The sequence below is a fragment of the Macaca nemestrina genome, chromosome 6 (assembly GCF_043159975.1).
Source record: "Macaca nemestrina isolate mMacNem1 chromosome 6, mMacNem.hap1, whole genome shotgun sequence".
Taxonomy (NCBI): Eukaryota; Metazoa; Chordata; class Mammalia; order Primates; family Cercopithecidae; genus Macaca; species Macaca nemestrina.
Window position 1 is genome coordinate 101,580,849 of NC_092130.1, and position 26,429 is coordinate 101,607,277.

General features: G+C 38.8%; 1 protein-coding gene across 3 annotated transcripts; it reads right to left on the bottom strand.

Moving 5' to 3' along the window:
- Positions 1-251: 251 nt before the first annotated feature.
- Positions 252-26,163, bottom strand: LOC105475132 (3-hydroxy-3-methylglutaryl-CoA reductase). 3 transcript variants are annotated; one of them, XM_071098805.1, is made up of 20 exons: positions 26,140-26,163; positions 20,281-20,468; positions 18,756-18,867; positions 18,388-18,475; positions 16,731-16,815; positions 15,072-15,177; positions 12,461-12,567; positions 12,234-12,350; positions 11,661-11,821; positions 11,295-11,542; positions 11,008-11,186; positions 7,255-7,449; positions 6,732-6,890; positions 6,423-6,580; positions 5,516-5,621; positions 3,130-3,300; positions 2,645-2,785; positions 2,401-2,559; positions 1,817-1,971; positions 252-1,668 (listed from the first exon to the last, which is right to left on the bottom strand). In XM_071098805.1, exons 2-20 carry the CDS (start codon positions 20,443-20,445, stop codon positions 1,614-1,616), a joined length of 2,667 nt encoding a protein of 888 aa, XP_070954906.1. In that variant the 5' UTR covers positions 20,446-20,468; positions 26,140-26,163; the 3' UTR covers positions 252-1,613. The 3 variants fall into 3 exon arrangements, with proteins under 3 accessions (XP_070954906.1, XP_011728456.1, XP_070954907.1); XM_011730154.3 differs by lacking the exon at positions 26,140-26,163 and adding an exon at positions 25,459-25,580; XM_071098806.1 differs by lacking the exon at positions 26,140-26,163 and adding an exon at positions 25,088-25,108.
- Between the last annotated feature and the right edge of the window lie 266 nt (positions 26,164-26,429).

Here is a 26,429-nt window from a genome sequence, read left to right on the forward strand (position 1 = left end):
ATGAACACTCAACATATTTTTCACTGCCACTTCCATGAAAAGCTCAGAAAAAGAGTCACTGGCTAAAAAGTCACAACAAAAACAATTTAGGCTTTACGTACAACGGAAAAGGTAAATCTTCCACAATAACACTGCAGACGCAATCACTAAGAGGCTCTCCATGCTGCCGTGGTTTACTGGAATGTTCTTCAGAGTCCATCTTCTACAAGAGACATCATCAGCTTTCCAAGACCAACACTTGAAGCATTAGATGTAATACAAAATAAGGAGTTCTTTATTATTTATACAAAACTTGTACATTAAAAAAAAATTAAGATTCAATAACTCTGCTGATCCCCTGAGGAAGCTAAGAGCGTTCATGGGTCCATCAAAGAGCCCTCTGTAAATGTTTCAGTCACCAACCTCCTGGCCACAGGAACTAGGCCATTCACATGGCTCCTTCACTGGCTCTGAAAGTTGACTTTCCCCTTCATTAGGCTCCGCAAGCAAGCCAGGGTTTCCTGGACAACCTTAAAGAACATTATCTTCTCTGGCCCAAGCTAGAGTATTTTATCAGTACACAAGTTGATTTTTATTTCTTGAACACTTCCAATAAACTAGCATAAGAAGGTTTATTACAACATATACAGATTTGATACAGTTTACAAAAAAAAAAAAAGCTAGATTTTTCAACTAAATAAAAATGTCTCTTAAGCAATTAAAGTTGGCTTAGAGAAATGGTATTTTTCTTTCAAAACTGTGTTTCTCCATTGATTTCTAAGGTCCCAGTCTTGCTTGCATTTGACACTCACCCTCATCTAAGCAACATTTAAGAGCTCTGATATCTTTAGTAATGAATACAAAACCCTGTGTTTCTTAAAAGCCTAATGCTGAAAGACATGTTATAGCCAATCTAGACAAACATTCATATTTAAACAAAAGGCCTCTCTGAACAAATAGCCTGCGGAGATAAATGCAGTGATTTGTTTTCCTGACAGAACTATTTAGCACGTTTAACACATTATTCTGTAGTGTGGGAATAAGTGTTTCTTCCCTTGAAGAAAACAGGTCCCCTTCTGAAGAATAATGCTGATTACCCCCCAAAATCAAAATAGACCAGCACCAAATGAAGAATTAATTTACAAATATGAACTTAGCTCTTACTTCTTGAAGTTCTACATCCCAGACTTAATAAATTAACTACAAAATCAGGAGTTTCGTCAGCTATAGTATAATTTTAAAATCCATTTTCAATCGGCAGGGGTGAGGGAGAAAGTCAATTGCACTGATCACCATGAACTTCAAGAATTTCATCAAAACTTTTTTCCCAGCTTGTATTTGCCTTCAGAGGTGAGCTGTAGATTACCATCTTTGATGCTTTAACGTACAATATTCTTGTTGAAATCTTTCCAAAGAGCACAGCATGTAAAGCACTAAACTGTGTTCAGATCTGAGGAATCTGCATGGAAAGAACCTGAGACCTCTCTGAAAGAGTCAAAAACCAAGTGGTTGTCTCAGTGATCACATCTATTCATCCTCAACAAGCCAATGCATTGAGCTTTTTTAATTCACAGATTTTATGTTAGTCCTTTCGAACCCAATGCCCGTGTTCCAGTTCAGAACTGTCAAGCTATTCAAGCTGTCTTCTTAGTGCAAGCTCCTTGGAGGTCTTGTAAATTGATCTTCGACCTATGGTAGAAAATGACAAAGTAGCAATATATAAACATCAGGAATGTAGAATTTTAACTTGGGACTACAGTAGCTGAGTAGTAAGTTTTTACACTGCATATTTTTTGAAATATAGGGAAAACATGTTAAATATATCTTTAGGTATTACCTGTTGTGAATCATATGACTTTTGACAAGATGTCCTGCTGCCAATGCTGCCATAAGTGACAATTCCCCAGCCATTACGGTCCCGCACACAATTCGGGCAAGCTGCCGGGCATTTTCCCCAGGATTATCTTTGCATGCTCCTTGAACACCTAGCATCTGTAGCCAGAGAGAGACACAGCAAGATTCACCCTTAAAATCATGAACAATTTCTTACTCAATCAACTAAAAACAGGGCAACTATAAATGGCATTAGAATAGAACTAGACTCCACTGGACGTACTAACTTTCCAAGACTTGACAGCCACGACTGACAGTGCATAACACCATAGCTAACATCATATTCACAGCCTCACTGGCAGTACCCTTTACTCAGCAGATGAACATTCATCTGCTCTCTTCATCTACTTTCTTATCTAAGCATAAGCTGAAACATGCCTATTTGGACACAATGGATTAGGCTGATATGACAAAAGAGTTTTGAAAAGACCAATTAAAATATAGAGGTGAGTGATACATAGTCTCAGCTAGAAAGAGAAACCCAGAGTTGGAACTAGACGTGTGGACTCTATGCCTGATACATCATACCTGCAAACAGGCTTGCTGAGGTAGCAGGTTGGTCCCACCGCCCACCGTTCCTATCTCTATAGATGGCATGGTGCAGCTGATATATAAATCTTCATTTGTGGGGCCACTTGCTTCCATTAAAGTAATACAGTTTGAACTACCAACATTCTGTGCTGCATCCTGGAAAAAAGAAAAGAAAAAATCTACAATATACTTCTTTCACTCAGAAAGACGTAACAAGGGAAGTGGAGGCTGAAGAGCTCACCTGTCCACAGGCAATGTAGATGGCAGTGACAATGTTTGCTGCATGGGCGTTGTAGCCTCCTATGCTCCCAGCCATGGCAGAGCCCACTAAATTCTTGTTAATGTTGACCTCAATCATAGCGTCTGTGGTAGTCTTTAATACCTAGAAAACAGAGCTGTGTACATTTAGATGTTCCTCTAGAAGGTTCAGGGGAATGTTACCCAAATCTATCTTTCTGCACCTCCAGAAAACAAAGTTTAGATGTGGCCCCATTCAAGTTCTGTCCTCCATTAAAAAATAATAATTAAAAAAAAATCAGTAAAGTTTGTTCCTATGGATTAGATACACATAGGCAGGTGGCAAGGTACAACAGCCATCTTTGATGGAAAACACTGTCCCATATATTTAACTTTATTTAAAATGTTAATACTCCTTTACCCTAGTTTTAAATACAATTAAAGATGATTACAAAATAAAAAAGATAAGTTATCTATCCAGTCACTCACTTCTCTGACAACCTTGGCTGGAATGACAGCTTCACAAACAACAGATTTTCCTCTTCCCTCTATCCAGTTTATAGCAGCAGGTTTCTTGTCAGTACAATAGTTACCACTAACAGCTAGAATCTGCATTTCAGGGAAATACTCATGAAGTTTTGAAAGTGCTTTCTCTGTACCCTGTTAACAAGAACGCAAAACACACACATATTAAAATGCATGAAATATTCATCCTTATGAGAAGAATTTATTTGTATCTATGATATATTTCTAAGTGTAATAACTATACTTCAAAGAAACTGAGCACAAAAGTAACAGCTGTTTTATTAACCATCACAATTACTTTCTTGGTCAGGTATAGATTCCTAATGTGTTTCTTTCTCGGTAAGAAAACCAAGTTCTTTGTAGTCATTGTTGAATAGGATGTAGATAAAAAATGATAATGTTAAAAATACTCAATAAGGATACTTATATTTATATGTCACTGGGGAATGAGTAATAAATTCCATCTTCTAATTATTCAGCTGTTACCTAAAACCCCAAGTAATGCAGTCTGTAAAGAGAAGTGAGTCATAAGAGTTGATCTTGTGAGGTGGAAAGTCATTGAGCTTTAATATTACATAAAACACAAATAAGCTTTCCAATGACTTCCAATTAAATAGAATTAATTCAATTAACGACTCATACCTCAATAACCCAAAACATACTTATTGGCAATTTAAAAAATAATTTTATTGTGGTAAAACACATAAAATTTACCATCCTACCCATTTTTAGGTATACAGTGGTAAGTATATTCACACTGCGATGCAACAAATACCCAGCACTCTTTTTTTTTTTTAAGTTTTGGGATATATGCACAGAATGTGCAGGTTTGTTACATGGGTATACATGTGCCATGGTGGTTTGCTGCACCCATCAACCTGTCATATAGATTTTAAGCCCCACATGCATTAGGTATTTGTGCTAATGCTCTTCCCCTTGCCCCCAACCCCCCAACATGCCTCGGTGTGTGTTGTTCCCCTCCCTGTGTTCGTGTGTTCTCACTGTTCAACTCCCACTTACAAGTGAGAAGGTGTGGTGTTTGGTTTTCTGTTCCTGTGTTAGTTTGCTGAGGATGATGGTTTCCAGGCTCATCCATGTCCCTGCAAAGGACATGATCTCATTCCTTTTTTATGGCTGCATGGTATTCCATGGTGTATATGTGCCACATTTTCTTTATCCAGTTTATCATTGATGGGCATTTGGGCTGGTTCCATGTCTTTGCTCCCAGAACTCTCTTCATCTCATAAAACAAAAACTCTGTACTTACTAAATAACAACCACCCATTTTCCCCTTCCCCAAACCCATGATAACCACCATTCTACTTTCTGTCTCTATGAATTTGACTATTCTGGACACCTGATTCAAGTGGAATGATATAGTATTTGTCTTTTTGTGACTGGTTTATTTCATTTAGCATAAAGTCATCAACGTTTATCCATGTTGTATCATGTGCTATAATTTCCTCCCTTTTTAAAGCTGAGTAATATTCCATTTTATATAGACATATACATACACACACATACAAATACATCTAATTTGTTGTCCATTCATCCAACAATGAACACTTAGGTTGATTCCAGTTCATGGCTATTATGAAAAATGCTGCTACAAACATAGGTGTACAAATATCTCTTTGAGAACTGCTTTCAGTTCTTTTGGGTATATGCCCAGAAGTGCAACTGCTGGGTCATATGGTAATTCTATTTTTAAGTTGTTGAACTGCCATACTGTTTATTGGCAATGCTCCTTGACTTTTGATAGGTTTATTAGACTGTAAACCCCACATAAGTAGAAAATATCCTAAATTCAAAATGGACAGACGAACGGACGGGCAGACAGATGGATGAATGGAGTCAGGGTCTTGCTACGTTGCCCAAGCTGGCCTCAAGCTCCTAGGCTCAAGCTAACTTCCCGCCTCAGCCTACCATGTAGCGAGGACCACAGGTATGTGCCACTATGCCCAGCTATTTTTTTTTTATTGCTTGTAGAGATGGCATGTCACTGTGTTGCCCAGGCTGGTCTTAAACTCCAGACCCCAAGCAATCTCCTTGCCTTGGCCTCCCAAAGTACTGGGATTATATTGCTGTTCTTAAAGACGAATCTTGAAGTCTCTGGAAGAGGTCAGCTTCAAAGGTGGTCTCTTGACTAGATAAAGTTTTGAAATGTCAACACTAAGACTGTTCCCAGTCCTGAGTAAACTCAGGATATGTGTAATGCCAAGTCTAAATTAAATCTATCAAATGTAAGGAATACCAATCAACAAATGCCTGATTGATATAACATGATATAAAGGTAAATCAATATTTACCTTTTAATAAAAGTACTTTCAGATACTCTGCCTACACTTACCTTTGAAATCATGTTCATCCCCATGGCATCCCCTGACCTGGACTGGAAACGGATATAAAGGTTGCGTCCAGCTATACTTGTATGAAGTTTCTGTAGACGTGCAAATCTATAAATAAAAGATGCAAAGATTGTATTTTATTCTTTATTTATTTATTTATTTTTCTGAGATGGAGTCTCGCTCTGTCACCCAGGCTGGAGTGCAATGGCGTGATCTCAGCTCACTGCAACATCCACCTCCCAGGTTCAAGAAATTCTCCTGCCTTAGCCTCCTGAGTAGCTGGGATTACAGGCGCGGGCCACCATGCCCAGCCAATTTTTGTATTTTGAATAGAGACAGGGTTTCGCCATGTCAGTCAGGCTGGTCTCGAACTCCTGGCCTCAAGTGATCTGCCTGCCTTGGCCTCCCAAAGTGTTGGGCTTACAGGCATGAGCCACTGCGCCCAGTCACAATTATTTCTTAAACTTACACAGTTCACATAAAAACAAATGTGTTAGCTTGAACTATATTGTGGTTATCATTTGTATTGATTATGCTACTTTATAAATTTAATTTTCTTTATTTAAAGTAAGTCTATTATACTAATACTTCTCTCCTATCTGGAAAATCTTTTTTTCTAAGACAGTTCTCTCCTAGGCAAAGTAACAGTCTAATCAAAATTACTAGCTCACACTTTTTTTTTTTCTTACTAATTTACCTCTGTGGAGCTATTCATTTGAATCAAGATTCTTTTTTTCCCCCCAACCAAGCATAAATATTACTTATTTTAAATGAATAGCTTTAAAGTTGATATTCTGTTATGTGCTCCTAAGGAGGTAATATGTTAACAATTATGTTTGGTAATCACAGAAAATGACACTGGTTCTAAAATAAATAGATATAAATGTACATACAAATCCACTCACACACCTGCTAGTGCTGTCAAATGCCTCCTTTATCACTGCGAACCCTTCAGATGTTTCGAGCCAGGCTTTCACTTCTGCAGAGTCACAAGCACGTGGAAGACGCACAACTGGGCCACGAGTCATCCCATCTGCAAGGACTCGGCTGCTGGCACCTCCACCAAGCTACACGGTATATGTTAGAGAAGCAAGCACATGTTACCCAAAAACGCTCATGCTTGACCCAAAAGGTATCAACTAATTGTCCTTAAAACTCTTCTCATTGCCTTGCCCATGATGTATTTTAAAACTGGCAAATATATAAATGCCAACTTACACCTATTGCTCTGCAGCCTCTATTGGTGCTGGCCACAAGACAACCTTCTGTTGTTGCCATTGGAACCTGAAATTCTTTTCCATCCAAGCAAAGGGGTCCTGCTACTCCAACAGGGATGGGCATATATCCAATAACATTCTCACAACAAGCTCCCATCACCTACAAGGTAAAGTCAGGCACCAAATGAAAATCTATATAGTAAAATGCACAAAAACTCATCTCAGCTTGTCATTAATAACTATCTTCAAACATAATCCTTTAGTATGTATTCTTTTTAAACAAAATTTTTAATTTACCTTTAAAAAGTGTTTAAAATACTAAAATCTTTGAGTAATGACTGTAAAAACAGGAAAAATATTTTTGTTTTCTATGACCTACATCATAAGCAGAATAAAAAATTAGGGTAAAATGATTTAAAAGGAAAATGTTTTATAAAACTATGTACATATACGAAACTAATCAAGAAAACAAAAAGATTAAAAACATACAAAGCAAACCTCTCTTAATCAAGAAAACAACATACCAAGGAGTAATTATAATCCCTGTAAGGTAGGTACTGGAGAGAAGAAGGTTCTGAAAGCTTTTTGGAAAGTAACTGTCTGCGAATAGATACACCACGCTCATGAGTTTCCATCAGAGTTTCCAACTTGTAGGCTGGGATATGCTTAGCATTGACTAACTGGATGATCTCAGCATCACTAAGGAATTTTGCACCTTTCTAAAGAAATGGAGAAAAAAAATGAAATTGGGGTTAGAGAGAGAGATGAAACAGAAGGCTTGAAAGACTATAGTTCATGTTATAAACCATTTAATACAAACAATGCTAAGTTAAAATAATGTAATTTTTAAATTAAATCACTGTAGTTTTTAATTAAAAGATACCTCCGGGGCCGGGCGCGGTGGCTCAAGTCTGTAATCCCAGCACTTTGGGAGGCCGAGATGGGCGGATCACGAGGTCAGGAGATCAAGACCATCCTGGCTAACACGGTGAAACCTCGTCTCTACTAAAAAATACAAAAAACTAGCCGGGCGAGGTAGCGGGCGCCTGTAGTCCCAGCTACTCGGGAGGCTGAGGCAGGAGAACGGCGTAAACCCGGGAGGCGGAGCTTGCAGTGAGCTGAGATCCGGCCACTGCACTCCAGCCTGGGTAACAGAGCAAGACTCTCTCAAAACAAAACAAAACAAAACAAAAAAAAGATACCTCCGCAAAATAACAATTCATTTAATACAAAAAATGCCAAACAAAAATAATATAAATACCATATCATTAGATTTTACAATACAAAGACAGGCTTGCACTAATACACCGTAAAAAGAAAAATAAATGTGAATTTAGCAAGGTTTCAAGTGTGTGTCAGATGTAACAGCTATTGTTTAAACTCTAGTAAACTTTCTATTTTTAATATCCTGAACAGGCAAGATATTCACATGGTTTAAAAACTAAATATTGGCCGGGCGCGGTGGCTCAAGCCTGTAATCCCAGCACTTTGGGAGGCCGAGACGGGCGGATCACAAGGTCAGGAGATCGAGACCATCCTGGCTAACACGGCGAAACCCCGTCTCTACTAAAAACACACACACAAAAAAAAAAATTAGCCGGGCGAGGTGGCGGCGCCTGTGGTCCCAGCTACTCGGGAGGCTGAGGCAGGAGAATGGCGGGAACCCGGGAGGCGGAGCTTGCAGTGAGCTGAGATCTGGCCACTGCACTCCAGCCTGGGCGACAGAGCGAGACTCCGTCTCAAAAAAAAAAAAAAAAACTAAATATTAAAAGAGATATAACAAAAAGTCTTCATCCCATCTCTGTCTACCATCTGCCCAGTTCTTTGCTAACTACACATAAATAGGTACCGCTATTTTATTGTGTATCCATCCAGACTTTTTTATGCATGATTATAAATACACACACACACACACACACACACACACGCACGCATATATATGGGTATAAATTCACACAAGTGTTGGGCCAAAGGGTATGAACATTTATAATCTTATAAATTTTTATAATTTTTACAACTTTATTAATTTGAATTAACACTGTCCAATTGCCTTCTCACCACCAATGTAAGAAAAGACCTTTCCAGGTTGGGGGGCAGTGGCTCACACCTATAATCCCAGCACCTTGGGAGGCCAAGATGGGCAGATCACCCGAGGTCCAGAGTTCGAGACCAGCCTGACAAACATGGAGAAACCCCGTCTCTACTAAAAATAAAAAATTAGCCAGGCGTGGTGGCACATGCCTGCAATCCCAGCTACTTGGGAGGCTGAGGCAGGAGAATCAACTGAACCTGGGAGGCAGAGGTTGCAGTGAGTCAAGATCACGCCACTGCACTCCAGCCTGGGCAACAACAGCAAAACTCCTTCTCAAAAGAAACAAACAACAACAACAACAACAACAAAAAAACCAAGAAAAGACTTTTCCCGACAACCTCAATAGAGTATGTTATTAAACCCTGGGATTATTGCCAATCTGATGAGTGAAAATATCTCAAGTACAATTTTAATTTGCAGTTCTCTTAGGATGAAGTTAATCACCTTTTCACATTTTTAAGAGCCACATGTACTTTTTTCCTGACAATAGACTGATTATATTATCTGCTTTTAAAAAATTAGATAAAAATTTAGTCTCATCAGTTTGCAGGAGCTTTTTATATATTAGAGATTAGCCCTTTAGCCTTAAACATAAATTGCCAATATTTTCTCTTGGTTTATTAGCTGTCTCTTGACTCTGCTTGTGGTGGTGATATACATACATATGCATACATACATATATACACACACATTCACAGTCACCACCTTCCACAAAACTGGTACCAGTAATTCAATTTTGTGACTACTACCTGTGGATTTATTCAAGGATCTTCTTTGCAAACACTAATATTAGTCTAATTTTTCAAAAGAATAGTAAGATAAACATTAGCTGGTGTATGTATTGTCAATGAAAATTCATTCATTCTCTTAAAGTTTACTGAGCACCTATGAAATCCAAAGCCTTCTCAAGACATGGACTTAGCCTTCTAAGAGCCTGATGTCTAATAATGGAGATATTCATGTAAATATGATATAAGCAACAAAGTACAACTGCCATTAAAAATGCACAGTCTCTATATAAAGGATGCTTCAGAAAAGAAAGGTTACTTCTGTTTGGCGGAATTGAGATAGATTTCATAGATGCTAGCATTTGCCCTGAAGGTGTGAACACCTGGAGATGGGGAGGCATGTCAGATGACAAAAACAATAGAAACCCAGAGTTGGGAACTGCGTTTAAAGAACAATGACTAAATTCAGCTAAAAAGTATATGATTAAAGAATGCAGGCCGGGCGTGCAGTGGCTCATGCCTGTAATCCCAGCACTTTGGGAGGCCAAGGCAGACAGACCACTTGAGGCCAGGAGTTTGAGACCAGCCTGGCCAACATGGTGAAACCCCATCTCTGCTAAAAATACAAAAACTAGTCAGACATGGTGGCACATGCCTGTAATCCCAGTTACTCAGGAGGCTGATACACAAGAATCACTTGAACCTGGGAGGTGGAGGTTGCAGTGAGCCAAGATGGTGCCACTATACTCCAGCCTGGGTGACAGAATGACACTCTGTCTCCCAAAATAATAATAATAATAAAATAAAATTTCATTTGTCAAGTATACCTCAATAAAACTGGTGAAAAATTGCATTTTACCAATAAACGTATTAAAATATATTTAAAAGAAAGAATTAACCATATTAAGCAGACATGGATGGAACATGATTATTTGCATGAAAGCATGAGTAGACTGATATGGTCATGTAGGTAGAAGACCCTGTTCAAATCTCAGAAAAAAAAGCAAGCTTCCTCATGGGTATCAAGCTTACAAAATAAAACAAAAACTTTCTTGTATCTTTGAAACTTGTCTCTGTGTTAAACTCTTTCTAGGCCTCAACACACCTATGAGAATACAGTAGTCGCTCATCTCTATGATAAAACAGTAATAAACTAGAAAGAGTTTTGACTCTGGAGTCAGAAAATCTTGGACCCTGCTATCAGCTTTACCATTTCCTAGATGTACTACTTGGGGAAATTAAACATACTGGAACCTCAACGTTCTCATCGAGAAAACAGATAATTCTACCTACCTCTCAAGATTGTGGGAAATAAAGAAAGAAGATAGTATCTGTTAGTTATGTTACACGGTGCCCAGAACTTAGCTGTAGTGTTCAGCAGATACTAGATTTTTCTTCCTTGAAAAAGCTCCTTTGTAATGAAAACTGCCACGTTGGAGTTTATGTATCATCCTTACCTCTGCATTCCCAAGTATCTGCAGACATTCTTCGTTAGGCCGAGGTTCCCCGGGAAGCTCAATTTCAGGTTCCTGTGTCACCAGTACTGACGAAGTATCGAGTAAGGAGGCGTTACCAACCACAAATGTAGCTTTGTTTGGGGTATCTGTTTCAGCCACTAAGGGTTTTATAACCTCAACTGTTCAAGAGATCAAAAGAAATCTCACAACACGGCACAAAATTTTGAAAACAGACTATTTTTTGAAGAAGCAATGAAGGACTGAAAGTGAAGAGAATAACAAGTTACCTTTTCTTTCTCGGTTTATCCCTGTCTCTTCCTCTACTGAATCACACTTCTGGTTATTTCTGACCAGCACAGGTTCACGTCTACAACAGTTGTCTGGGACTTTCTTTTGTGTCACTACAGGATATGTGATAGGGTTTTTTAACGAGAGTGTAGATTCTGTCTCTGCTTGTTCAAAGAAGATGTACTTGACAGCCAGAAGGAGAGCTAAACTTAGGGTAATAACTTGTTCAATATCCATGCTGATCATTCTAAATAAAAGAAAGCAAATTAAAATATTATTCAGAAATGTAAAGGACACAATCTGAACTTATATTAGCATAGAGTACTATGATTAATATATCACAAAGTAGATATCAGTTAACTTACTTAGAGAGATAAAATTGCCAGAGGGAAACACTTGGTTCAATTCTCTTAGACACATTTTCATCCAGTCCTAAAGAAACCTTAGACGTATCTGCTGTACTGTTTTGAGGAGAAGGATCAGCTATCCAGCGACTGTGAGCATGAACAAGAACCAAGCCTAGAGACTGAAATAAAATTTTAAAAATAATGTATCCTCTGCATATCAACAGAACTTAAATTTCTTATCCCTAGCAAATGGACAACCAGACATTATCTCTCATAGCTTCCTCTTACCATGAAAAAGAAAGCCCCAAGCTTGCTATGCAACTAAATAAAGTAGTGACCCCACTGAACTACTGAAAACATCCCAAAGAACAGGCTTTCAAAGGGAGATAAGGTGGAGGAACTTAAAAAGTTTGCTTAGGAGAGAGGGGCTAATAAAGACCAGGAGCCTCAAAGAAATGAACACATTAAGAAAAAAAGGAAGAAGGGGGTGCAATATCATCGAATGGGCCAAAAATTGTAGAAAATAAGAAATCTTAAAAGAATAAGATTGGAAGTGAGGATACTAAAAGGAGAAGAAAACTATGTCATTACCATAATCATCTTGACCCTCTGAGTTACAGGATTTGGCTTATTTTCTTCTTCTTCTAAAACTCGGGCAAAATGGCTGAGCTGCCAAATTGGACGACCCTCGCGGCTTTCCCGAGAAAGCTACAAATTAAGTCAGTGTGACATTAGAAGGTACTGATTCTGTTCAGGTAAACTGAGGTAAGCAGAAATATTACTCTTCTACTAGTGCCATATGTAAGAACTGGTCTTACCTCTAATACCAAGGACACACAAGCTGGGAAGAAAGTCATGAACACGAAGTAGTTGGCAAGAACTGACATGCAGCCAAAGCAGCACATAATTTCAAGCTGACGAACCCCTGGTTAGAGAAAAATTAAAGATATAACTAGTAAAGTGTGTGTATTTTTGATGCTGCATGTATCACAAGGATATATTTGTCTTCCTGCAGGCAGACAAATACATGAAAATATCAATACACTAAGCTCCTTGCCATTTACTGGAAATAGAATTAGCAACTCAGAGGTGATGCCAAGCCTTAGGGAACAGCAGGAATAACCACAGAACTGTAAGTCCCTCAAGGGCAAAGCTCTTGCCTTCTCCCATGTCCCCAATATCACAATGCCAGGGAGAATCGTAGTGTTTAATACACAACTGATAAACATATGTGTTTCCAACTCCTTTTTGTCAAGCAGTAGTGCCTTGTTATGAAATATGGAGCATGCAGGCTACTCTAATGGAGCAAAACCCCAGTTACACTATTGATTTAATCCCACTTGTTAGGAGAAAAGCAATTTGCCAATTAACCAAGGATTTTTTATATAAGTAGAATATCCTGCCAGTTATGCCAGTCCTGATATAAGATCAAAATAATTATTTTTTGTGTACCAACAAACTCTAATTTCAATATAACCTCTATGATGGCTACTGAAGTTCTTATAATTTTGGTTATTTCATTGATCTGTTTGGAAAATGATATAATACAAAATGGCAACTCAAGATTAAAAATTAACAAACATAATCCACTACAAAATGCTTAAGGTATCATTTGGTAATCTCAAATAGAAAACAACCGAATTATAGAGGCTAGAAGAGACCTTAGATTACCACCAAATCCTTCTCTCTCACTTTACAAATAACCTTGAGCATAATAAAAAACATATTTCTGATGTCAAACATAACAATGCTTTGAAACGTAAATTTAAATTGTCCTATAAAAACTGCTCACAAAAACTCAAAGTTGTATTTTATTTCCTAAATTTTAAGATATCATTTGACTGACTAGAACAAGCATATATTGTATATTTTTAATTCCACAATTACCCTCAAATGTGGAAATTCAAGAGGCTACACAATCACAATAACAAAAGCATTATAAATCAAACTACATTTTAAACGGTAGCTGAATATAATCTTTTCAAACTTGAGGCCATCGAAACCATACTTGACCAATGCTTTCCTGACTTGACTATCTACTATTTCTCTCTGCACAATATTCACTCATGTTGTTGCCATATGCTCTCCAGGCATTCTTCCTTACTTTGTCCCCAGATAAGTCTCTCTATACACAAAGAAACAGCACCAATCCACATGCATCCAAGAAGCTAAGACTTTCTACTTTTTGTACTGGCTTTTTCAAAGGGTTACTTCCAAGTTAATATGTATTAAATCTGTCCTTTTCTACCCTAACCCAAATCTCTATTTACACCATTTCTGTATAGCTGTAAATGTCTCACTGCCTTCTCCAACCACAAATCTAATCACTTCCTTTGTCTACTTTTCTGACCATATCATGACAAAACTCATCGCCCAGTTGCTTTTCACATCATTATTATTTCAATGAATAACCCCGTGGTTTCATGGCCCAACTATTACTTCCTGGCGAATCCTCTTCTCATATATTCTTTTGTTTGAATAAAATCATACAAGTACATTTTCACCTGATCAACATTTTTTCTTGAGTGTAGTGCTGGTTACATGGCTATGTCATTATCAAAACTCATAAAATTGTACTCCCAAAAGTAAATTTTAAGGTAAGTAAATTTTTAAAATTAAAAAATATTTTATCTGCTAAATAAAATCTTTGTTGAATAAAAGAAATAACTAAATAATAATTTACTCTCAGAAAGTTAGAAGCAATATTACATTTTTAAAATACTATCCACTGAAAAGGCCTAAACTAATGACAGTAATTTACACCCTTAAAAGTTAGATAATTTACTTCTGAAAGAATGAGGCATCTCACTGAGGGCTCTAAGGTACCAGGAAATACACAGTAGTTAACTAAGTATGGTCTTTACGAGAAAGTCATAAAATATAGTCCTAAGGATTAGGAGACCTTCACACACCATAATATATTCCTTCTGGCAAATTTCCATGCCAGGCTGTAATTTTTATTCTACATAATGAAGTCCTATGTTTGATATTAGTATCTAATTCTCTACTATCCAAATTAAGAATGAAGAAACATGTGTTGAAGCTAATGCTGGGTGCTTGCTGAGATGTACTGCTTACTACTGGATTAATATTTCCAATCACCTTATTAGGTGAATCTTACTCAGATCTGTCCAATTCCTGACTCTTTTCTCCCTACATGATAATTAAAACACAAAAAACCAAGTCACCAGTTGAGTCTAAGTAACAGCAGGGCCTGGAAGGTGTCTTCGAGACCAACCTTGGAATGCAATGTTGGTTAAAAAACCAAACAAAAGAAAGCAAATGAACAAAAATATCACAAATATAATTAAAAATTTTAAGAGTAATTTAAAAGTCAGAATTTAACAATAAATAATACAAATCCAAGATGTTCTTTTTCCTCTTTAGTGACATACCTATTTTAAAATATGGCAAAAATTGCTTACAAACCTGACATGGTACCAACTCCAATCACAAGACATTCAACAAGAGCATCGAGGGTAAATGTTGGACCTAAAATTGCCATTCCACGAGCAATATTTTCCCTTACTTCATCCTAAAACGGATCAAACATACCAATGAGGGCAAGGGACAAAATAACTTTTTTAAATGTTAGAGCATCCTATGGCTTATATTAATATCAAATTACTATTCAAAGAGTAAAATATACAATATGATAAAACTAACAGGTATTCAAGATAGAAAGTGTGATGGTATTATGACGGATTTAAAAATGAATTTTTTTTTTCTTTTTTGAAATGGAGTCTCACTTTGTTTCCCAGGCTGGAGTGCAACATGCAATGGCTCAATCTTGGTTCACTGCAACCTCCGCCTCCTGGGTTCAAGCGATTCTCCTGCCTCAGCCTCCCGAGTAGCTGGGATTACAGGCACCCACCACCATGCCCAGCTAATTTTTGTATTTTTAGTAGAGACAGGGTTTCACCACGTTGGCCAGGCTGATCTCAAACTCCTGACCTCAGGTGATCTGCCTGCCTCGGCCTCCCGAAGTGCTGGGATTACAGGGGTGAGCCACTGCACCCAGCCAAATTTTTAAAGAAGAACATATAGTGCCCTGATTCCCTTTCCACTGAATAAGATATTTCTTAGGAATATTCCTTTGAGGTCGCGCATTAACTCTGTCATTTAAATCCCACATAATTAAACCCTACAACATTCTATATTTTTGCCTACCATGGCAGAAGCTTAGTTGCAAATTTTTTATGAGATCATATTAGTATTAATAAAACCAAACTCATTTCCTTGTTAACATGTTCAAATGACCATACACATTTATCAATAAATGATCAGGGCAGAATTGTGTACTATTTTATACTCAAAATGCTCTGATATAATATTGTTAAAAAGGTTAGGTTCTTCAAAGTGACTAATGAACATTAAGAAGAAACTTAAAATAGGAAATAATGCTAGTGTTAATTTAAGGGGTTTAAAAATAAGTCTGACCAGGCACGGTGGCTCACATCTTTAATCCCAGCACTTTGGGAGGCCGAGGTGGGTGGATCACTTGAGGTCAGGAATTAAAGACCAGCCCGGCCAACATGGCAAAACTCCGTCTCTACTGAAAACACAAAAATTAGCCGGGGATGGTGGTGCACGCCTGTAATACCAGCTACTCAGGGGGCTGAGGCTCTGAAGACTCCCTTGAACCCAGGAGAAGGTTGCGGTGAGCCACGATCTCGCCACTGCACTCCAGCCTGGGCAACAGTGAGACTACATCTCAAATCAATCAATCAATCAATCAATCAGCCCTGGGGTTCTCTTCCATTAGATCCTGTTCTGCTCTCTGATGTGTTTCACTAGGAAAATACTCTTATTTACCCAAAAATTATTACCATAATTTTTGAAAACTTTCAAAAAGAAAAATGGAGGCAATTCAAAATTCCAGTAGCTACAGAATCATAATTGAGTTGTTAGATAAAGGGGACTGTTCCTGGGGCACTTATAGAGACCAGTCTTGGGACTTGAGAATTAAACTTAAAACTTTGGGCAATTCTTAAATCCTGGACTATGAAGAAACTATTAATCCTTCCTATTAATGTAAACTGAAAAAAAGAATACTATTCACACTGCTATCTTATAAATAATACTTACCTGTGAGTTGGAACTGAGGGCAAACTTTGCTAATGCACTTGCTCTGGAAAGGTCAATCAGAAGTAGGAAAAAGGGCAAAGCTTCACTGGAAAAGAACAAAATGATCAGATAAATTTAATGAGAAAAAGTATGATTTTAAAAAAATTCTTTTTAGAACAAAACCTTTCCCCCTCTATATTGTATGATCCTGTAGTATGTGTACCTTTCTGCAGACAAAAAGGTATACCCTATATTTCTTTGGTATCCTCAAAGCTAAACATAACAGTTGCTCAAAATATTTGTTAAAAATATTTTTAATGTTAAAATGTAAGTATATTTACATTTAAACACCTTTTGGTAATTTTGTATCAAAAGATCATCCTTCGTAAAAAGTACCTCCTTGGATTACCATTAGGGAAAAAAAGTAGAATATATAAAAATTTTCATTAATCACCACCTGTGGAAGGATAAACTAAACAAACTCTCTGGAAACTTAATTGGCAATGACAGCACTAAAAAGCTCGTAAAAAAAAAAAAAAAAAAAAAAAAAAAAGCAAAGCTCTAAAAAAAGCAAAACCACTGTCTCACTCCTAGGAATGTATCTGAAGAAAATGATTATGAATATGAACAAAAATGTAGTTACAAAAACATTCATCACAGTTGTTATTAATGAAAAAAATTAAATAACCTAACAGTCCAACATTAGATGATTAATAAACTACAAGATTTTTAGACAGAAGAGAATACATATAGCCATTACAAACAATTTAGTTTAACATTAAGGACACGGAGGCCGGGCACAACGGCTCACATCTATAATCCTAGCACTTTAGGAGGCCAAGGCAGGCAGATCACTTGAGGTCAGGAGTTGGAGACCAGCCTGACCAACATGGCGAAAAACAGTCTCTACTAAAAATACAAAAATTAGATGGGCATGGTGGCAGGTGCCTGTAATCCCAGCTACTCAGGAGGCTGAGGCAGGAGAACTGCTTGAACCCAGGAGGTGGAGGTTGCAGTGAGCCAGGATCATGCCATTACACTCCAGACTGGGTGATGAGAGTGAAACTCCGTCTCAAACAAAAAAGGACAGGGAAAGATGTTGATAAACTATTATTATGCATAAAGAAATTATAAAACAATATATATGATGTCAGATATTTTCTTTAAGTATAAAAACAGTAGAAAAGGATATATGCCAAAATGTTAATAGTTAAGAAAATTAGCTAATAGTAAAATTATACAAAAAAATTCCCCTTATTTTCTTTTTTTTTTTTTTTTTGACACGGAGTCTTGCTCTGTGCCCCAGGCTGGAGTGCAGTGGCGCGATCTCGGCTCACTGCAAGCTCCGCTCCCCCGGGTTCACGCCATTCTCCTGCCTCAGCCTCCCGAGTAGCTGGGACTACAGGCGCCCGCCACCGCGCCCGGCTAGTTTTTTTTTTTTTTTTTGTATTTTTAGTAGAGACGGGGTTTCACCGTGTTAGCCAGGATGGTCTCGATCTCCTGACCTCATGATCCGCCCGTCTCGGCCTCCCAAAGTGCTGGGATTACAGGCTTGAGCCACCGCGCCCGGCCCCCTTATTTTCTTAACTTTTGAAAATGTGTGCCTTAGCAGCATGGGGAAGAAAAGTTTTTTAAAATGTATTTTGACAGAAAGTATATTTAGGTTTTAAATACTTACTTCAAGCCTGTCAATTCTTTGTCTAAGAAGTGAATGACAACTGTACTGAATACAAAGCTTGAGAAAATTGTGAAGAGGCCAGCAATACCTAAAATGACAAAAGTTCAATACTGAAAAACTTTTATCCTTTACTACACAAATAATAACAGTCTCACACAGTATTCTGAGATAATACTAGTTTTCTTCAAATTATTAAGGTCTCAAATTTCAGAATGTCTAACTGCCAATAATAAGGAAACTATTAAATGCATGCAGCACACTTTCAGCAACACACATATTTCCAAATACATGATTTGAATGAACAGGTTTATTTCTACAGCACATCACAAATCTCATGACACCAGAAGTTAAACATGTAAAACTATTACCCAAAATGTATTTTGATCCAAGTTGACGTAAATTCTGGAACTGGAAGTAAATATACAGGATTGCTATGCATCGTGTTATTGTCAGAATTATAATGTCACTGCTCAAAACATCCTAATAGGAGAGAAAGAAAAGGAAATTCCAATAGCTCTGACTTTTAAAATAAGCAATCAAAACTAAGAATTTTTATTTTGCATGTGCAATTCATTTATATATTGTCATGAGAACATAAATGTAAGCACAATACAAGTCCAATAAAAATATCAAACATGCAAATCAAAAATTAAATCCAACTTTTAATCAAACCACTGTGGTAAGTCAATACATCACTGCAATTTTTTTTTTTTTTTTTTTTTTTGAGACAGGGTTACATGCTGTTACCCAGGCTGGAGTACAGTGGTGCAATCACAGCTCACTGCAGCCTCAACCTCCCAGGTTCAAGGGATCCTCCTGCCATGGCCTCCAAACTGGCAGGACTACAGGTGCATGCTACTACATCCAGATAATTTTTTAATTTTTTTTTTTTTTTTGAGACGGAGTCTGGCTCTGTTGCCCAGGCTGGAGTACAGTGGCGCGATCTCGGCTTACTGCAAGCTCCGCCTCCCGGGTTCACGCCATTCTCCTGCCTCAGCCTCCCAAGTAGCTGGGATTACAGGCGCCCGCCACCACGCCCGGCTAGTTTTTTGTATTTTTTAGTAGAGACACGGGTTTCACCGTGTTAGCCAGGATGGTCTCAATCCCCTGACCTCGTGATCCACCTGCCTTGGCCTCCCAAAGTGCTGGGATTACAGGCGTGAGCCACTGCGCCCAGCCTTTAATTTTTTTTAAAGACTTGGTCTTACTATGTTGCCCAGGTTGTCCAGGCTGGTCTTGAACTCCTGGGCTCAAACAATTCTCCTGCTTTGGCCTCCAAAAGTGTTGGGATTACAGGCATGAGTCACTATACCTGGCCCACACTCATTTTTGACTATTAGTTACTTATAAAAGATGTATTTCTCAAATAAAGTCAATTACACTCATTTGTGAAGAGAACGCAAAATAATAGTATTTCCAGTGCATTCCATATAAACAGAAATTTGAGGTAAGTTCCTACATACTAAAGATTTTACTCGGCCGAGCGCGGTGGCTCACGCCTGTAATCCCAGCACTTTGGGAGGCCGAGGCGGGGGGATCATGAGGTCAGGAGATCGAAACCATCCTGGCTAACACGGTGAAACCTCGTCTCTATTAAAAATACAAAAAATTAGCCGGGTGTGGTGGCGGGCGCCTATAGTCCCAGCTACTCTGGAGGCTGAGGCAGGAGAATGGCATGAACCCGGGAGGCGGAGCTTGCAGTGAGCCGAGATTGTGCCACTGAACTCCAGCCTGGGCAACAGAGGGAGACTCCCTCTCAAAAAAAAAAAATATATTTTACTCATAACTTTTAAAAATTATGTGGTCCCTAAAGGGACCATATAAGGACTTAAGGACTCTTTAGAAATTGAAAATGTAATTTACTTTAGTCAATATCAAATTAACTTCACTAACCTCTTCAAACTTTGGACATTCATAATTCCAACCACAGATCTTATTGTTACCAGTAAACATGTTCATGGACATCATGCAGATGGTCAGTGTCACTGTTCCCACTATGACTTCCCAGGGATGGGAGGCCACGAAGAGGCCATGCATTCGAAAAAGTCTTGACAACATTGTAGATACAGAATCCGTGGATCCTGGAAGGAATATCAAGTGTGAACACTTAGTATACAGCTCATTGTATTTTTAGGAAAAGATTTTAAGGAAGAGTGTGCTATACAGCTCACTGTAGTTTTAGGAAAAGATTTTAAGGAAAAGTATGCTATAAACCCTGCTTTGTATGCACAGTGTCCTATACATATGACTATTTGATACTGTTCCTTATAATTCTGGAAAATAATTATAAAATTAAGAGAACTATGTTATTACTTCTTCACTCAAACAATAAATCCTTTACTACTCACTGACAACCAACTTTAAAGCAGCCATTTCTTTAAAATTATATGAATTCAAACATTTAAGATAAACTTGACCTTATTACCTGAGCCTTGCAAGTAGAAGAGCAATCAAGCAGAAAACACAAGTGAGAAACAGCTATTCACATTTTCTAATTACCGAAATATAAAATGCATGTTAAGTATCTTCTTCATCATCTACATTCTGATTACACAAAACGTAAACACCAAAGAATCTATTTGTTGAGTGTCCTGCTATAAATCATGTTAGTTTATAAGATCCTCAAGGGCAGGGACCTCTTGTACTTTTTCATTCCATAAAACATATGGCAGAATGTCACTAGCAAAAGGATGTTTAATAAAACCTTCCTAACATTGCTGTCAACAGAAAAAGTCTTTTCTGATAGATGTTTCTACATTAATAAAACAGGGTAAGAATTTTGCTGTGGTGGCTGCTTTTCTTCTAGCAGAATCATCAACAATAGTGCTAGAAGACCAGTAGAAAAGCATTAGACATGAAAAGCTCCCAACTTTCACAACTAATCAAAAGCTAGAACAGTAGTAGAAGAGGATGACTGGCTGAAGTATCTGTATATGGCATTCAAAAAAATTCCCAATAGAACACATAGAAGATTTTGATCTAGTGACTACCATGACTAAATTTCCTGTTTGCTAAATACTAATTCTGATATTCTATTTTGAAAAAATCTTATATTACCATTGGTCTCCACAAATAAACCTACAAGTCTTACTTCTTTCACTGAAATTAATGCCTGTGATAAAGCATATTAGTAACCCGCAAAAATCAACAAAAAGACTTTAAAAGTAAGCTCATTAACTGCCACACTAGCAAGAATTCAAATGAATCTCACATTTAGTAATAACTAAGAAAGTGATTCATCTGTTGAAGACAGACTATAAAAAGGCAATCAAGTAAGAGAAAGAAAGCATTTATCTATTTATAAAGGGTTGGGGAAAGACCAAAAAAAAAAAGAGTAGCTTTAAGGAACCAAAGCAAGTATCAAGTGTCATCTCTCACTGCATCACTCCATGTTCTCTACATTTCAGCCATACCACGCCACTAGCTGAATAGTTTTCAAACCGTTGATCCACAACAACTGGATCAATTAGATCATGACATCAGTTTCGTCAATAAGAACAAACATTTTTAAATAAAATTAAATAGAAAACAATATTATAAAAAATAGCTGTTGGGTAAGCCAGGTAGTATGGGTAGGTATTATTTCTTAAAACTATGTTTCAAGAAACTATCCATATATAAGTGTGTGTCTGGCTTTTAAATTAACATGTATTTCCTACCGTGGGTCAGTTTTAAAAAGCTGGCAGTACCTAAAGGAATATAAATGTGGCATGTACCTGCCTGTGTTTACTCATGCTTTTTCAGCCTTCCACCCTGAGTCTTATTCATCAATTTACCCTCCAGCACCTTGCACTCACACATAGCATTGCTCAACAAATGCTGGCTTAAATTCTTAAACTATAGTAGCATGTGTTTTATGACACATCTTGAAACAGATCTAAAGATGACTTTTTTTTAAGGCACCTAGATATGGATGTAACCCATGCCCTCTAGTTTAAGGCTAAATGCAGAGCATTCAGGGAATATATTAATGGGGTATGGGAAGGAGAAACATTTTACATACAGGTTGAGTATCCCTTATCCAAAATGCTTGGGACCAGAAGTGTTTTAGATTTGGGATGTTTTCGAATTTTGTAATATCTGCATTACATTTACTAGCTTAGCATCCCTAATCCAAAATCCAAAATCCAAATTCCAAATGCTGCAATGAGCATTTCCTTTGAGTGTCAGGTTGGTGCTCAAGAAATTTCAGATTTTGGAGCATTTCGGATTTCAGATCTTCAGATTAGAGACAGTCAACTTGGAACTATCCTGGAAAACGTACAACAGCAACAAAATACTTTCTATTAAATTAGCAGGTACTTGGACTTAAAATATTGGAAATCTTTAATCAAATCTTAGATTTGAACCCTACTTAATTATAACCAAAAGACTCACTAAAAGTAAAAGGCTAGATTTTCATGATGGTATTCTATCACATAATTTCTGTCTTACATTTAAAACACAACTCTACCAAGTGTTCTACAGGATCAACTAGCATCGAAGTTCCAGAAAGTAAATTAACTATGTGTTTCAAAATTAGGTCAAAATTATTTCTAACTCTCTTTCCCTGCAAAAAAACACTTCAGCTCAGATTTTTCCTCATTATGCCAATCAGATTCCATTATTATTAAAAAGTTAATTCATTTGAATTAAAATCTTAGCTGCAACCCTGTAGGAACACTAACTTGTGAACAAATTGGTTTAACATCATAAACCCATAATTATACATTAGACACATTATGTATTCCCTCAAAAGATTTTATGTGGCATTGTAATTCTGGGACTTTTTTCCCAGGTGTAAAGTCATCTTTGCAATATTCAAGGAAAAAAATTACACATGACCCTGTCAGCCACCCCTAAACACAGAAAACCCCACCTATTTGGAAACAAACAGAGCAATCTTATAAGGGTGTGTCAAAAGCAACCATAATTATAAACAATCTCATTTCTCATGAACATCCTCCCCATTGCCCTGTGGTTATGCAAAGCATTTACATGCCATAGAATCCAATCTTCCACCTTCATCAGCAGTTGCAAATGGAACAAGCAGGCTACAGGATAGCTCCTGCAAATTGAGTTGACAGTATTTATGCAACACTGCAATAAAAATTAATTTCACTTAAAGAAACAAAACAAATAGGCAAGGTATGCCTTACTTATTCAGACTAAAAAGTATGCTCCAAACATTTTACAGATTCTTTAAAAGAATGGATAATTCTTAAATGTCAATCCAATCTGCTACAGAAACCACCTACCATGACCAACTGCAGAAAAGGATGTTTTGGCATCCTACTTCCTCCTACTCAGCACTCCGCCTGCATTGCACATTCCAGTATTTGATTATATACTGTCTTACAGTGTTCTCAAATTAATTAAATGTGTACATTTTGTCTCTTTGAAGGCAAGAACTGCGTCTTATATGGCAGTCATTTTCAATCCCAAGAGGATCTAGCATTCTGCTGCTCAAGCTGGTATTCCAGAAAGAAGGAAAAAAAAAAAAAATCTTGCACTGGCAATCAGGAAACCTGGATTCTATACCCAATTAGCTCACATTCTATTACATGCTGTTTTTATGTCATATCTCTTCTCTTCATTCACTTATGAAGCTAGAGCTCCAAAGTTCTCTGACAAAGATAAGTATTAAATGGAATCATACGAAACTGCTATTTTTGTAGGTTAGCTGAATTTTAAATACTGGCAATTTCACATGGGTCAACCTAAGTAGACCATGTGATTCCATAATGTGGCTATCTATAGTCTAGAAACTAGACCATAAAGGAATAATACAAAGAGTGTGTGCATGCAGGCATACTCACTTATCTTGAAATGGTTATCCCAAACACCTGACAATTTTCATGTTAATGCTGTAACCTATGTGCAATTTTGTTTAACCTTCATGTTACTAATTCCCATTTGTCTTGACCACCAAGTTTATCGTAAGTTCTGGAAGAACACTACAACAAAGCAGGCCTGCAAAATCCAGTCTATGCCCAAAGTAAAGTCCAGGCCTTTGCTAGATTATCTCTAAATTGCAAAATGCCTTTCATTGCATGGAGACGAAAATAAATTCATAAGTAAACAAAAAGTACATTCTCTACCTTGTGGGACGCCGAAAACATGCACATTTAGTATAGCCCAGAAATAAATGTTTCCTAGGACTCTGCAGGACCATGTCTAAGAAGGCATATCCTCAAATCCTGAAATATTTCAAACGACTACTTAAGAATGAAGTACATCGACCTCCTCCTACTGCAGAAATTAACTGTTCTATATTTTTATCTCCAAGATACATTTTTCCTAAAAGAACATCAGCACCAAGGAGACTACGCCCCTTACCAAAAAAAAAAAAAGAAGAAGAAGAAGAATCTTTTGAGTCCTTGTGCGAATCCCCACGTTGGGTTCCGCATCCTATCAAGCCGTTCTCCTGTAAATAACCGGACACATCTACACCAATCCACGGTTCTTTATGGCTCCAAGTTAGTTAGCAGCATTTACAGAGATCTTTCCCGTCACGTAAAAGAAAGGAGCTAACGAACAGCAGCTCCTGGGCGTGAATGCCCGGATCCAGCAGGCGCGCTTCTCCCGTCTGCCCTGCGAGCTGCCAACCCAGAAGCCCCACAGACCCCTAGCATTTCTCGAATCCAGGGGCCTCCGAGGTCACCCTGCCTGACACCCTTTCTGCCCCGATTATCGCGACAATGCAGCCAGCACTGCCTACTTTGAACACGGCCGATGAACGCGGCTACGCCCCGCGGGTCCACAGATGATGACCGCAGTCACCAAGAGGCCAGACCGCCGCCCGCCTCTCAAGCCCAGTTCGGGACCCTGGGTTCCTCCGGCACTGGTGCCGGTCGCCGCTCGGCCTGCCGGGCCTCAAGGACATTCCTTGCAGTCCCCGCGGGTCCGGGCCGCCACACCAACAAAGCGCAACCGCAGCACCCTCCAGGTCCGCAGGAGCTGCCAGCAGCCACTTCCCAGGGCCGAGGGAAGCTCCAGAATTGCCACCAAAATAGCCCAAACCCCGCTCCCACCCATCTCGCCCCGCTCCCCGCCGCCCCGGCCCCGCTTCTCGGCCACCACCCGCCTCACCTCCAGATCTCACTAGAGGCCACCAAACCCCGGCACCGGTGCTCCGCCCGTCTCCAGTCAACGGAGACACGGAGCGGAAGGAACACTCGCCTTACGCACGCGTGGAGCCGGACGAGCCTTCGACCAATAAAAGAGGATCGTTCGATTGTCTAGCCAATCGCCTGGGGGCTGCTCGGCCTGACGGCGCTACGTCACGAACGGTCGCCTTAACAACCGCCCACAGCTCTCTGCAGGGCCAAGAACAGGCACCGCACCATCTCTCACCACGGCCCGGCCAACCAATAGCCGTTCGAGTCCCAGCAGTAGGGCCTGCCTATTGGCCCTAGAGCCGTGGGGGCGCAAGCATGGCAGCTGCCTAGGCGAAGGCGATAGGGGACCTGGCGGGTGGAGTGTCCCACAGCCCCAGGGCCTGACCCGTGGTCGTCCTGGCTGTGAGAGTACAGTGGGAGGCAGTTATAGGAAGCAGAATTGAGCGTGAGGGAAAACGCAGGGTCAGGTCGATGACTGAAAGCTCAGTTACTAGCGCGGGAGAGATGGAGGGAAGTGGAGGCGGCCATGAAAAAAAGAGGAGTATAAAAAAGGGAAGGTGGCAGCGACGGGCACCTCAAACCTATAACTGGCCGGTAGCCGAAACCAGCGGTTTCCCGAGATTTACCCGTTAGTGTAAATGGCTCCGGTTACCTGCATCTCTCTGTCTCGTGTAGGACATCCATTGCATGCTGGATTCTCTCTGAAATGTGCCTCTCCTGCGTCTTCTCTGCGTTCCTTCTGCTCTCCACCTGGTGCAGGGCTTTATTATCTCTTACTTAAAACAGTGCAATAGCCTCTCCAAACTGGTCTTCCCAGTCTTAGACGCATTCACTTTCCAACCTCTCCTGCACAACTCCCCCACGCAGTATGTGGCATACTACTTCCTATTATGCCATAGACCCAGATCAGCGTTTCTCATTGTCTACTGGATTAAAGAAAGA

What these genes read in the sequence shown, in the direction of transcription:
- LOC105475132 (XM_071098805.1), bottom strand. Translation starts at nt 20,445, where the DNA reads ATGTTGTCAAGACTTTTTCGAATGCATGGCCTCTTCGTGGCCTCCCAT. An exon ending in CAGCCAAGGTTGTCAGAGAA is followed by an intron (nt 2,786 to 3,129) that starts GTGAGTGACTGG and finishes TCTGTTTTCTAG; the next exon opens with GTATTAAAGACTACCACAGA. An exon ending in AGTCATATGATTCACAACAG is followed by an intron (nt 1,669 to 1,816) that starts GTAATACCTAAA and finishes TTTCTACCATAG; the next exon opens with GTCGAAGATCAATTTACAAG.